We start from the raw sequence: 15412 nt of genomic DNA on the forward strand, positions 1-15412 counted from the left end.
GGGTACAGCTGACAGGACCACAAGAGTAAATAAGCTTATGAAAACCCCTCAAGGCCCTGTCAGCTCTACCCCACTCTCTTCCTGTTCCTGACTGCACTGAGCATCAAATATTATTTTGTGTATTTCAAATTTAACCCTTTCCCTCCTTCTTGAATTAAGATTTTTAATTTGTGGCAGAAGGCTCCGGAGGAAAAGATCATCTGGGTCTTCAGATGCTGGTGGGGGATGAAATGGTGCTGCCTCTGCCCTATTTAAGGCTGAAATGAGATTGTTCTCAAAAACAGTCATTGTCCCACCCCCCCGGTGCCTTTTTGAAATGCCCTGGGGAGACTTTTTTTCCTCCTGTCTTGATTCCATTCCATGTCTGCCTGGACCTAGCTGTTTGCTGATTGCATTCTGCTGGCTGCTGGTTGGATCTAGCTGGCTGCTTGCAGGATCTGGCTGACTGGTGACAGTGGATGGTTGACTGCTGAGTGGATCTGGCTGGTTGTCATGTTCTCCCTGACCTGCTGGCTGTCTTACTTGCATTGCCTTCATTTGTTGGGTTTGGACTACAGTTGCCAAAATGGGCTCCCAAACCCCTTGACGCATGTTTCCACTGGTGACTCTGAACTCCATAAAGGGTTTGAGGAAGCCCATGATGGCACTGTACTTCCAAGGTTTCATGTGATCAGCTGCTGAGCCACTTTTTCTGTCTTTCAATTTGTTCAATTCTCGCCTATATATGTCACGGAGGTTTTTCCATTTCTTTTTGCATTCTTCCACTAACAATCCCCCCCAAAAAAGGCAAGTGCACACACACACACACACACACACACACACACACACACACACACACACACACACACACACACACACAGACATAAATATAAAATTTATGACAATTTATTACAAATGATGACAATTTATGAACAGATGTAATGAGTAACCATAGTATATGTTTATTATGTAATATAATGCTATATACTCTGTAAGATATATAATGTACTAAAGTATATCTCACAGAATACATGATGTATTAATATATACAATATATATATATATATATATATATATATACACACACACAGTATTAATACTGTAGTACTAATATACAGTATATACATAAGTATACAGTACATTGTATACATTGTGTATGGAGAGTCTAGCACTGTTTATTTATAATCCATCAATATTAATACAATTCATATAATTATGAATGTAATTATAAAAATATTAGTAAGTTATTAATATGGTACGTTTATTCACAATATCTGATTATTTATATGGTTTTGTTTGCTGTCATACATGTAACACATCTTTAAAACAAATCATTTATTAATTAAATGAACCTACTTGGAATCCCCACGATCTCTGATACATCTTTCCACGCAGTATTTTTTTTAAAAATGTCTTTGTACGTGGGAAGAGACATATCAAATAGCACTGGAAAATTGCTAACAGCAAGAATTAGCTTTTCCTCCATCTTGCAGGGGCTGAGAGAGAGAATGATCACGTGAGCTCTCCCGTCTTCTCTCCTATTGGCTGTCGCTTCCGTTAGTCGCTCCAAAGCTGAACTTTTCTCAACTTTGTCGCGTCGCTGGACACGCCCACATCTAGCGCCAACGGTCGCGACAGCTCGTATCGCCGGAAGTCGCTGTGCTCGCATTGAAAATGAATGGTATTGAGTCGCTGTCGCGCGCGATGTCGCTGGCAGTGTGTACGCACCTTTAGGCCACATTTGCCTACGTATGGCTTTGTCCATAGTCATTAAATCCTCTCCAAACCGTAGCTCCTTAGATCTCAGGTAGGTGCTGGTTTTTGCCGCTTTCCAAAGTACGTCTCGTAAGGATCTGGACACAAACTGGATGATGACAGTTCTCCCTTTCGTGGCATTTCCTTCAAGTTTTCTTCTGAGCCGGTGTACTGAAGCTACATCTTCCTGTATTTTGGTGGTGCACTCTGGAAGAATTGCGCAACAGATATCCACAACTTGGGCCTTCACATCTTCACCTGTCTGCTCAGCCAGACCGTACAGTCTCAGATTCCATCTTCTTTTATACCGTTCTATCTCGTTAAGCCTGGAATCGAACTCCGACATTTTCTTACTATGTGCATCACTGACCTCATGCATCGCCTTCGTGTCCTTCTTCAAAGTTTTCACATCATCTTTGACATCCTTTACTTCATTGAAGAGGAATTCCGTCGTTTTCTTTAAAGCTTCAATGCTCAACGTATTTGCCCGTAAGAGCTCCTCTAATCCGTTGACTCTTTCATTTATGCATCGCATGATGTTTTCTTGAATTTCAGACAGGGACGGTTCAGTTTTACTTTTCTTCGGATCAGGGGTACTGGGCGTTGAATCCGTTAAAGGAACTGTAGTGCCTTGCAATACATATGCGTGCATTGTTTGAATGTCAGTGCCACAAATGTGCATTTCATCCTCTTTATTCTTCATCTTTGTCAGCGACTTTGTTAGGCTTTTTTCTTTAACTTTACTCTCCCTCTCTTTTCGTTTTTCCGCCATTCGATGCTGTCTCTCTTGGTTAAGGTGCGTACACACTGCCAGCGACTTTATCGCTGCAGGTCGCCAGTGGCTGGCGGTGAAGTCGCTAGTGGGTGTTCCCACTACTGGTTGCCTAGTAACGTTTATAAATGACATTCACGGATGTCATTCCATTGCTGTTGACAGCGAATCTCTTTTCTTGCCACTAAAAACAAACATTTTGGAGGGAAAAGACTAAATATAAATGGAATCAGTACATAAAATGCTTTATATCAAAGATGAATGAGAAACAAGGCGTGCTGTTTGCCATAGCGGCTGTTTATCTGCGGCGAAAATGCAAATGCCGGTCTGTCTGGGTCCACAAAATCCCCGCGATCTCAGATACACCTTTCCACGCAGTATTTTTCTTAAAAATGTCCTTGTACGTGGGAAGACTAAGAGACATATCATAGAGCACTGGAAAATTTCTAACAGCAAGAATTAGCCTTTCATCCATCTTTCCGTTACTGCAGTCATCCCGCCCCACCCACCCACCCACCCCTCCAAACTGTGTCGAATGACGTCCGCACTGACTTTTCAAGCTAAGCTTGAGTAAGGCTTCGATCCAGAGCTGTTCAAAGAGCTCCGCACCACTACAGATTTGCCACTGCGAACCATGAATGCTACTGCTCAGGCCATCGGCAAAGTGGTGAGCAGCCTGGTGGTTCTGGACCAACATATTTGGCTAACTTTCACAGAGATTTGTGACACAGAGAAAACCACCCTCCTCGACACCATGGTCGCCCGACGGTCGCTTTGGCAATGCTGTTTAAGACTTTTTAGAGTGCTTCATCGCAGCGCAAAAACAGTCTCAAGCGATGAAACGAGAAAGAGAATTTATCACTTCCCATTTCCCGGCATGTTACCGATCTAATTCCGTCAGCGCCCAGCAAACAATCCATCCCTCACTGATCCAGCATAGCTGAAAGCCATACACAATCTAGCCATACATTTCCTTGGGGGAGCGAGGCATTTGATCCCCCCTTGTCCTGCTATGGTGCCAACTTGGAATTGAATCTGGTGCTGAAGGCACTCACAAACTCCCCGATTGAGCCAATGGAATCTGTTGAGCTGCAGGGTCTTTCCATGAAGACCACACTCCTATTGGCTTTGGCCTCATTTAAACAGGTGGGTGACATGCAAGCACTGTCGACTGACAGCTCATGCCTGGAGTTTGGTCCAGATCTGTCAAAAGCCACCATTAAACCTAAAAAAGGCTACATGCCTAAGGTTTTATCAATGCCCTTCATGGCTCATGTGGTTTGTTTACAATCCTGCTTCCCCCCCACCATTTAATTCAGATGAATTTTGCATACATATGTTGAGCACACCTGTCAGATCAGCTCTTTATTTGTTATGGAGGATGCACAAAAGGAATGTCTGTCTCCAAACAAAGGCTCTCTCGCTGGATCGCTGATACGATCGCCCTCACTAATGAATCACAGAGTGCGAATTGCCCTATTGGTGTCAAAGTGGTTGTGGACAAACAGGGTGTCGAACATATGTTTGGCAGCAGGATGGTCCTCACAAAACATGTTTGCAAGGTTTTATAACCTGGACGTGGCATCCATCTCTTCACAAGTCCTCTATGTATGGAGCACTTCTTACTATCAAGCAGGTGATCCCTAGCCCTTATTACGGGTGGGCAACCAACTATAATCAACACAGCCACCTAATTATATGATGTTGAACTGCTTCTTGTAAAGTCATAAGCACTCCCATAAGAAATAAAACCTACTTTCCCAACCTTGTTGTGAGAGGGCTAATAATCCATACTGTGCATATCTATATGGTTCATGTAGATCCCAGACTACATTAATTTCCATCTGGCATCCGCCATGTGGGACTATTCATATGCACTTTAATATGACTTGTACATTATTGGCCTGTGACTCCTTATGAATATCTCTATTTAGTGTTATAACTCTAGGAGTGTAAAGTCACGTAGTACAGCATGATGGGATACCATTCCCCATAGTGCTTATGGCAATTTCGAGTGAACTGAATCGAAATGGAATGTCTCCGGTTACACATATAACCTTGGTTCCCTGAGATGAACATTGCCAAAGCTGGTCACACTACTACTCCAGAGTTTCATAATACGAGTGACTCATTCTTGTCCCAGTCAGAACATTCTGAAGAAATGGTGACTGACCGCTGGCTTAAATAGGCCAACTGCGTGCATATAGGGGTGGGTGTCAAGACACCACTGCCAAACAGAAGATTGGTGCTTGACTAAGGGTTTCAACAAGGTCATCTAGAAGGACTTCCCCATAGTGCTTATAGGAATGTCTCGGTCCTTTCTTCTCAGGAAAATGAGTTTACATGTTCAAAGGTGTTATTGGATTGCAGAATGTCTGCTGAATCTTACCTAATAATAAAGTGAAGGCAATTCAATACAAATGCTTCTCCTTCAAGTCTTTCCAAATGTGAACAGAAGTAATTATTTTCACTTAATAATCCAAAATTATAAAATAATAGAAAAAAACAAACTGGACATATGTGATTCATAATATAAAATGCTATATGTTTGCACCATTAGTTGACTGCAGTAAGCTCTCAGTGGAATGCTTAAATCAAACTTATAGTGGCTATATTAAAGCAAAAGTGAACAAGGAGTATCAAATCACTGTATTGTCACTCAACCATATACACAAGTGCAAGTGGGTAAAAGACTTGTTTGCAGTTCCAAGCAACATAGCAGTCATGACAGTGATGAAAAATTTACAATAAACGAGAAGTTAAAAAAAAACTTGTGTGTGTGTATATATATATATACACACACACACATATAGTCAGCTGTTTATTTCTTTATCTCAGCCACTGCAATGAGCACCCAAGTCATGTTAAATAACCACCATCTGCTGTATTTAATGCACAGCAGTCAATAGCATGGTCATTTAAAGCAACATTATTCAACTTAATCCATTACCTGGCATTATTCAAGTGGCATATAAACTTTAACTCCTTAACCTCATCCAGCCTGAATTCAAACTGAATTGGCCTCTGTGAGATGACTTGATCTCTGGATGGCCAAAGCCGGTATCTAATGGTAAGCATTAACTGAACAGAGCCGGTGAAGAGACTTGACCCTGGTTGTTGACCCTCTTCATATTTCCAACCCTGCCTGCAAAGACCTTAAATACAATTTTGGGCATTCTGACATTCACTTTCAAGACTGGGTCAATGATAAAACTGGTGTCTTTTGGCTTGTTCACTAAGGGTTTTTAGAGCATTATTTTTTGTAGAAAGCACTATACAAACAAAATATAAAACTCCACACCTGAAAAGCCACTAAGGAGTCCCTTGTCAATAGGAGGTCAGACTTAAGTCTGATGATGTACACTGGAATTTTTGTTTGGTGTTTGAGAAACACTGAAACAACATTGAAAAGCATGTTTATATTGCAGACATACCATTTTTTTAATTTTACCTTAACATCATAAAAGCGGTAACGCAAATACAACACCAATATTGGTTGAAATTGTGCATCTTTATTTTTTAAGTATCTTGCAACCGTAAGAGTGATGCCATGTTATGACCTCAAAATATTGAAGATCAAAAGGTCATATGACGCAGTTTCTCTCAGAATGAGAATTTATCCTCAAGCTTGCAAACCATTACCAAAGACAACATCAACACTGGATAATAATATTATGATGTACTCTACAAATCATTGAGAGTCCATAGATTGAAAGTAACAGCAAACATTTAGATCTTTCCAGGAAAGCTTCCATCCTCGATCTGGCCATCCCATTTCTCCAACTGAAGAAAGAACACAACAACACATTGCATGTCAGACATAAATTCCAGCAGAACTTTCACTACATTTCTTCATTGTTCTGAATATGAATCATAAGATTTAAGATAAGGAAAGGAGACACCTGGTGGCTATAGTTGGGATACACATTAAAACATCTGATCTGATTTTATGAATCCAGATCCTTTAACAAATTTACAAAATGACAACGCATTTTCCAAGCTTTATTCCTTCCTTTTCCACCATGTTTTAATGACAATATAGGCAAAGCAGCAAAACAACTACGCTCTGTATTATTAGGTACATATTGGCATGCAGCAATATGTAAATACCTGGAGGTCAGGATGCAGAACACACACTCCAATAATAAAAGTTTTGTCGACAGAGTTAAAAGATCAGAAAGTTAATACTTTCCAAAATAAAAGCCAGGGAACATGCCGGGTTACAATAATGAAGAAAGGAGAACTTTGGCTAGCTAACATGAGGTTGCACTCTGATATATTTTTTTTGATAGATGATAGTCTTTAGTTTACCTCCAAACACACACTTGACAGCTTGTACTGTACTTTGAAGAAAAGCAATGAAGACATTCATTCTACATTCTATTGCGGAGGGGCCAAGAGCCGAGCGTGACAGTCCAGGTGAAGAGGCCCATGGTCATCATCAGAAGGACATTGAGGTGTCCAAAATATTAGGCGGTCAAATTATTTGCTTACGAATTTATTTGCTTACTGTTGCATTAGATCAGTGGTAGGTAATATTTATGCTTAATGGGGAGGGGACAATTTCATTCTACAATACAATTTCATTCTACAATATTGTATTATAAGTTTTGAGTCAGCAACGAGAAGACTAGGATCTCACGACAAAAGGTCTTGTGTGCGCACTCCTGCGACAGGCAGAGGCGCTTCGACAGTTTTCAAATCATCTTGACATCTAGATGCCATGTCATTATGTGCGTGCACTGTCCCGATGAGGGAGGGATGACAATGATCCAAATCCAATGAAACACAGATAGTGCAAGAGGAAGGCAAGGTATTAGGAAGCAGAAGACAAAAAAAAATATTAGAATATAATAAAATAAAACCTGTTTTTATTATTTTTTTCCTTTGCAAATGGTGCCAATAAACCACGAAAACGGACGAGAGCCACTCTTTCATGTTTTCTTTACATGTATCAAGAATAAACTGCCCTAGTTTTTGAATGAATTTCATTATCTTAATTTTACGATGCATTTGGCGATCTGTTTGAAACGGGATGGTGCTAAGGGCAGCTGAATCTGCAATGTTTTTTGCCAGTTCCGTGTGGATTTCAAGGGAATAAGCGTATGATCGGAAAGTTTAAAAAACAAATGCATGAACATACAACAGGGACACCGAAATGAGCAGCAGGCACACTAGAAGCTCAGTTACAGGCACTGCACTAAAACAACTTAGAATTCCGCTCGAAACGTCATTTTTGGGAATATTAAGAGAAACCGTGCTCCGGTTTTCAACACTGTCCTTCGCTTTACTATTATTCAATAAAACAGACATAACGATTTCTGTATGTCCTCGTGAAATGAGACTCTCTCCTGAAAATACACAAAACACAAGTGGTCAAAAGAGACGACCAGGTGTAATGGTGATGTCTCGCTAGTACATTTGTGATCAGATCACCCAAACTCCTCTTAATACCAGGTGTACACATGGTCTCTGTCAAGGACGAATGGTCATGTATTTGATACACTACAGTCCTGAAATTTTTGCACCAGCACAATGAAAAAAACAGACTGAAAGATGCAGGATGCCGTCTGCAAGTTGTGTAGTGTATGCTTGGCTTAATTCACTAGTCTAGATCAAGGATTTCAAATATACCACTAGTGAAAGGACATTAGAACTCCTTGGTAACATCATTCAAAAAGGAAAGCATTTCAGAGCCAGAGCAAGCTATTATATTTTGACGAAATATTACTAAAACAAGTTTTTTATTTCTTTGGAATAAATGTGCACAGATGAATTAAGCAATAGAATAAGACCACAAACATTTAATAACAATATAATGTCAACTGATTCTATTTTGACTCTTGGTTCTAATGCTTAATAGGGTTTCAGATAAATAGGTGTTTTCAGTAGAATGGTCTTACCCAGCTCATTGGGCACAGGCTCTTGTAGACTCTCTGATACCATTCACAGGGAGAAGTGTCCTGTCCTTTGCTCGACAAAGCCTTACTACACCTGTGAAAGTCTTACAAAAAGAGAAAGGGAAATAAAGCATTAAATTATATGGTCTCTGCCTATGACTCTGATATCTACCATATGTTATGCCAGAAAGATAATTTATGCAAGTACACAAACGCAGACCTGAGCATTTGGCCAACGCATTGCCAACACATGTTTCAGTTGAACTATAGTGATATCGATCCTTAAATCCTATGATCAATCTTGTCCTATATGTGCAACTCTCTACAATGAGAGTAAAATCACTCACATATGATACCAAATTTCATGCCATGCAACTAAAAATGTATGTGATTAGCCACTGGCTGGTAAATGTTAATATTTTAATCACCACTGATTGAGTAGTATATTGGCTAAGAAGTTCATCATTTTGCTATGTTAAAGAGTAAAAGTTTGATTAGACTCATTCCATGTAATGCGTGTCCAAGGACAAGATCCACGCAATTCCTTTTTCCATTGAATAATGTCTCTTTAAAGTCAAGTTTACATTAGGGATGGGCATTTTTGTCGATTTCTTATTTCGATCATTGATAGGTCTCAAAAAACGAGTACTCGAGGGGCGGGGCGTGTCCGTCATGGAGATAATGAAAATATAAGATTGTTATGAAAATGTTAAATAAAATAACATAAACATGTCTATGAAAACATGAACATATGCCTATAAAAAATAACACTGCTTATGCTGCATCAATGGTATTGAAAAAGAAACATCTGAAATAGAATAGCTGCATGAGGTGAAGCTGAAGAATAAATGAAATCCAGTAAACTGAAGCACCTTCTATGACGCATCCTATGAGATTAATCAGATATCCTAGATACACAACATAAACGTAACATTACAACTTGTATCTGCACATAAGGATGCAAATGCAGTTACGTGCTATAGTCAGAGTGTAACTCCCGTTGTGGATGCACTCTTCTAACAGTGCGCTGAAACACAGGCAAGCAAAAATAATTCACAACATTCTATAGTGTTCTCATAATGTTATGTATATTTCTGATTACATTACAGTATTTTCATCTACTTTATCAAGTGATTGCTGACATCGCCTTATATATATATATATATATATTAGGCGATACAAGAGAACCAGTTCCATTGGCAGCCATACATGCCCACGCCATGACACTACCACCACCATGCTTCACTGATGAGGTGGTATGCTTTGGATCATGAGCAGTTCCTTTCCTTCTCCATACTCTTCTCTTCCCATCACTCTGGTACAAGTTGATCTTTGTCTCATCTGTCCATAGGATGTTGTTCGAGAACTGTGAAGGCTTTTTTAGATGTTGTTTGGCAAACTCTAAACTGGCCTTCCTGTTTTTGAGGCTCACCAATGTTTACATCTTGTGGTGAACCTTCTGTATTCACTCAGGTGAAGTCTTCTCTAGATTGTTGACTTTGACACACATACACCTACCTCCTGGAGAGTGTTCTTGATCTGGCCAACTGTTGTGAAGGGTGTTTTCTTCACCAGGGAAAGAATTCTTCGGTCATCCACCACAGTTGTTTTCCGTGGTCTTCCGGGTCTTTTGGTGTTGCTGAGCTCACCGGTGCGTTCTTTCTTTTTAAGAATGTTCCAAACTTTCAAATTGTTTTTGCCATCTCTCTGAAGGGTTTGTTTTGATTTTTCAGCCTAATGATGGCTTGCTTCACTGATAATGACAGCTCTTTGGATCTCATATTGAGAGTTGACAGCAACAGATTCCAAATGCAAATAACACACTTGAAATTAACTCTGGACCTTTTATCTGCTCCTTGAAAATGGGATAATGAGGGAATAACACCTGGCCATGGAACAGCTGAGCAGCCAATTGTCCCATTACTTTTGGTCCCTTAAAAAGTGGGAGGCACATATACAAACTGTTGTAATTCCTACACCGTTCACCTGATTTGGATGTAAACACCCTCAAATTAAAGCTGAAAGTCTGCAGTTAAAGCACATCTTGTTTGTTTCATTTCAAATCCATTGTGGTTGTGTATAGAGCCAAAAAGATTAGAATTGTGTCGATGTCCCAATATTTATGGACCTGACTGTATATTATTTTATAAAGGCTTCTAATTTATTTAATATTACTTTTCTCTGTGTTTTTATTCTCAGATGTGACTTAAAAATGCACACACATGATTGCTTTTAGGCTACGTTATTCAACTGTAATGTTTTAATTAAACGTTGACTTCAATATTACTTCAATAATACTTTAGCAGCATATTTCAACTGTGCTTTTGAAACAACAACAAAAACGAACAGCTTAGTTTTTATTTTCAAAGCTACAGAAAAAAAGTTTTAACAAGTTTAAACAAATGACTGCTAATTGTAAATAAAACAGACAGGATGATTTATAAAACTCAAAACAAAAAAATCCTGTATATTTATAATGACTGATGAAACTTAAACATAGGCTACATCCTACATATTTTTGTTCAAAAAGAGGAGTCTATCTACTTGCACAGGTGAGAGGCGTGTGCGGAGTCTATTAACAATTAGGCCGGCGGTGGAAAAAACGTGCTCCGCTGGAACAGATGACGCAGAAACAGCGAAGTACAATGCTTAGCTTTGTAAACCGCTTCTCATTTACCTTCCACCACATAAAGGATCCTGGTTTATAAAGATTCACGGCTCACTGAAGTAACTTTAGATTTCGGTGTCACGCGAACAAACATTACTCGTGCCGTAATCCTCACCAAAGAGTGTCGAGCACAGTAATTGCTGCTCGATCAGGATGAGAGTCACTTTGTATGGGTGTGACAGAATTTGTAACCGTGTTGTAAAGCTGTTTCAGATGCTCCTTTACTCACTCTCTCTCTCGAAGCTCTGTCTCAAGGAACTGCAGATGTTTGTGTCTTGGATCCAATGTTGCGACAGTACTGGATAAGTTTGTGTTCAGGTACTTTCTGCTGTTGTTGTTTCTGGCTACGTTGCATTTCTGTCTGACGGTAAAAGATGTGATGCTCATCTGAGTTGCCTCACTGGTATCGCAAGACATTTTATGTATAAATACTAAATGATAATGCATTGTACTTGTGGTACGTTTGTGCGACCGCTTGGCGCTGCGCATCTTTCATTGAATTGTATTTGCATCCATTTTGTCGAATTGAAGCCAGACATCACTATGCAACTTTGAAACAGTGTTTCTCTCTGTTCTTTGGTCTGGACTTTGGAACGCACGCTCTGGCAATGCTAACCAATCAGAGCTCAAGGTGCCGCCCAAAATTCTGCTAGAACCAATCAGAAAAATTTAAAAATCTGTCTTTTTTTAAACTCATGATCATTGTTTTTAATGATCGATCATGGCAGTCATGTTCCAGTACTCGAGTACAATTGCCCATCCCTAGTTTACATACACCTTAGCCAAATACATTAAGTTTTCAGGACAGGGCTTTGTGATGGAGCCTCCAATACCTTGACTTTGTTGTCCTTAAGCCATCTTGCCACAACTTTGGAGGTATGCTTGGGGTCATTGTCCATTTGGAAGACCCATTTGCGACTGAGCTTTAATTTCCTGGCTGATGTTGCTTTACTACATCCACATAATTTTCCTTCTTCATGATGCCATCTATTTTGTCAAGTTCACCAGTCCCTGCTCCAGCAAAGCACCCCCACATCATGATGCTGCCACCCCCCTGCTTCACAGTTGGGATGGTATTCTTTGGCTTGAAAACCTCACCCTTTATCCTCCAAACATAACGATGGTCATTATGGCCAAACAGTTCCATTTTTGTTTAATCAGACCAGAGGGCATTTCTCCAGAAAGGAAGGTCTTTGTCTCCATGTGCACTTGCAAACTGTAGTCTGGCTTTTTTATGCCGGTTTTGGAGCAGTGGCTTCTTCCTTGCTGAGCAGCCTTTCAGATTATGTCAATATAGGACTCGTTTTACTATGGATATAGATACTTGTCTACCTGTTTCCTCCAACATCTTCACAAAGTACTTTGCTGTTGTTCAGGGTCTGATTTGCACTTTTTGCACCAAACTACATTAATCTCTAGTGGCACTTTTCCACTGCACGTTCGGTTCAACTCTGCTCGCTTTACTTTTCCGAGTTAACTTTTCCACTGCTTTTTAGTGCCGACTCAACGTGGGTGGATTATAGGTTGATCATCATTGTTGCGCCGCCTATACTGCCGGGACATCATCTTAAACAAGACACAAAACAATAACACAACCACTAGCTTTTAGCTACTAGCTCATTGTGCTGCATAAAGCAGTTAATAATTATTCAAATGTTGGTCATATACAGGTTACCGAAGTAATTCTGAAAACAGTTTTGTGTCTGGTTAATGTTTGGGAAACAGGCATCGAATGGAGCCATTCTGTAGTTCCTGATCTTGTCCTCAATCACTTAGGTGATTTTACACAAGTGTAACAGTTAAATTGGCCTGGTTGTTTTAGACATTACTGTTTTATCATCTGTTAATGCCTGATCTTCTGTAAAGCTGCTTTGAAACGACGTGTGTTGTGAAAGGCGCTATACAAATAAAATTGACTTGACCATGAAATCTGTGGAGTGTTTAAAAATAATGTGTTTTAATGACTTCAATCTAAGTGCATGTAAACTTCTGACTTCAACTCTAGTTAGAAGGTCCCCTGTATAATTAACAGCATTGGCTGGGAGAACATTTCTTTCATATGCAAGCAAAATGGACATTGTAACAGACAGTCAGACAAATGATACACAGCTAGTGAAAGATAGACAGAAAGAGTGACAGAGATATATTTTTCAGTTGATAAACATTTCTTCATCCTGAGTTGATGTAATGAAATGAGTGTGCATCTTGAGTTTGAGGAAAATGTGTAATAATAATAATAATAATGTCAACAAAATATCAGACTGAAATGTGGCATAATATGAAATTTAGCTTTATGGTAAGAATAATTTAAAAACAATTTGGTAGGTTTTATTTTTTATTTGTAATTGTTTTTACTTGGACTATTGTCAAGTTCCAAATAAAGAGAACAGTAAATATTTAATTCACTGATTGGATTATCCAGAAATAGTAAATACAATTTGGTGCCGATATTAATATACTTTCAATAAATATATAAATCTTAAGTCAGTACAGGTTAGAATGGCACAGTATTATTGAAGTCACCAGTCCTGAGGTGGTTGGAGGTCCAACCACAAGGATATAGACTTCTAACACAAGCCTTGACAAAGGAACTGGAGATTTACTAAAACACAACTCCTCTCTACTGTTGTTGTGACCTTGAACAAAGCACTCAAGCCCAGTTTGCTCCAAGTACTACTATCAGAAAACTAATAATAGGCTACTACTAATCGATCTTGTCGAAAAGCATCTGCTTAGTGACAACTGACTGAGCCCATATTCATTTGTATTATTCTGATGATTTTGTAGAGTCCTACGTGTAACACACATATATCTTAGGCTCTTTCAAACAATAATGCATTTGCTTACTTATTACTGATCCAGCAGCCCAAGGACTGTGATGTTTAAAGGCACAATTATGTCTTCATTAAATTAATAATTATTAACATGTTGGTCATATAACGCTTACCGACGTAATTCTGAAAACAGTTTCGTGTCTGGTTGGTGTTTGGGAAACGGGCATCGAATGGAGCCGTTCTGTAGTTCTTGATCTTGTCCTCAATAACATCAGCCATCTTCAAAGACAGTCGGCCTGCAGGATATACAGTAAACATTCACACATCAATAACGGTGTAAAACCAATGAAATAAAAGTACCCTCAAATGTCGTAGTTCAGACAGATGCCAATCAAAATAACAGCAGATAATTGTAACAGTCACAATGTTCAGTAGAATTTAGTGCTGGTGCCTCAGTGAATGTCATAAAACAACGCATGTTTTGATGTCACTCTTTACCCGTTACCCTTCAAATGAACTCTCCAAACATTCAACGCATAATTGGACACGTCAGACTATCAAAATACCTAAAACGAGACTAACAATTTTAAGACACCTTAAACGATACAAATATAATTGTTGAGGCCTACCTTCAGCTGTGTCCTTAAACTGATGTCCTCGCAAAATACTTTTTCAGCGCACTGAATTGTGGGAAGATAACGCATGTCTGCCGAACAAGAAATGACGCAAGGCGGGGCTTATGAGACCAGAGCACAAGATTAATTAAAGGACGAGTGCGCACATAAATGAAAATTCTCTCATCATTTACTCACCCTCATGCCATCCCAGATATGTATGACTTTCTTTCTTCTGCAAAACACAAATTAAGATTTTTAGAAGAATATATCTGCTCTGTAGGTCCAATGCAAGTGAATGGTGGCCAGAACTTTGAAGCTCCTTAAAGCACATAAAGGCAGCATAAAAGTCCCCAGTGGTTTAATCCAAGGCAATCCAAGTGTAATCGATATTGAAATTATAATTGTGCCTAGATACTGTAATGGCAAAATGTACAGCGAAAAAAGGAGCTATATTTTGGTCTGTTCTCCCCCAAAATCGATTTGATCGCTCCAGAAGACATTGATTAACCTCTGGAGTTATATGGATTACTTTTATGCTGCATTACACTGATATATTCTTCCAAAAATCTTTGTTTGTGTTCTACAGAAGATAGTCACACACATCTGGGATAGCATGAGGGTGAATAATGATGTGGACATTTTCTTTTTTGGGTGAACTTAGCCTGCAACTCACTTAATAAATATTTATCATTTGAGATGTATGATGCATGTATGTATGGCCCTCTTGTGTTTACTGCGTGTCCTCTCTCATCTTCAAATGCAATCTGAAGGAGGAAGACATTACTCTTAGTGACAGCTTCCTTCTGGATACTCATCCTATGTTTACATTACTACATCCACAAATTTTTTGTCAAAGTATATAGAGTGGGTTGTTCTGTGTAAATAATTATTTAAAATGGTGTTTTAAATGTTATTTATCTAATTTTATAAAAGGGAGATATCTGTGG

At 39.2% G+C, this 15412-nt stretch overlaps 1 protein-coding gene across 1 annotated transcript; it reads right to left on the reverse strand.

Moving 5' to 3' along the window:
• Window positions 1-5973: 5973 nt before the first annotated feature.
• LOC127655697 (cytochrome c oxidase subunit 6B1-like) lies at window positions 5974-14497 on the reverse strand. The gene is made up of 4 exons (XM_052143640.1): window positions 14478-14497; window positions 14022-14144; window positions 8410-8510; window positions 5974-6289 (listed from the first exon to the last, which is right to left on the reverse strand). Exons 2-4 carry the CDS (start codon window positions 14125-14127, stop codon window positions 6236-6238), a joined length of 261 nt encoding a protein of 86 aa, XP_051999600.1. The 5' UTR covers window positions 14128-14144; window positions 14478-14497; the 3' UTR covers window positions 5974-6235.
• Between the last annotated feature and the right edge of the window lie 915 nt (window positions 14498-15412).

The sequence above is a fragment of the Xyrauchen texanus genome, chromosome 15 (assembly GCF_025860055.1).
Source record: "Xyrauchen texanus isolate HMW12.3.18 chromosome 15, RBS_HiC_50CHRs, whole genome shotgun sequence".
Classification (NCBI taxonomy): domain Eukaryota; kingdom Metazoa; phylum Chordata; class Actinopteri; order Cypriniformes; family Catostomidae; genus Xyrauchen; species Xyrauchen texanus.

Coding starts and splice junctions, on each gene's coding strand:
- LOC127655697 (XM_052143640.1), bottom strand. CDS start 14,127: ATGGCTGATGTTATTGAGGACAAGATCAAGAACTACAGAACGGCTCCA. Junction 8,511..14,021: donor CTGTTTTCAGAATTACGTCG/GTAAGCGTTATA, acceptor TCTTTTTGTAAG/ACTTTCACAGGTGTAGTAAG. Junction 6,290..8,409: donor GCCTGTGCCCAATGAGCTGG/GTAAGACCATTC, acceptor TTCTTTCTTCAG/TTGGAGAAATGGGATGGCCA.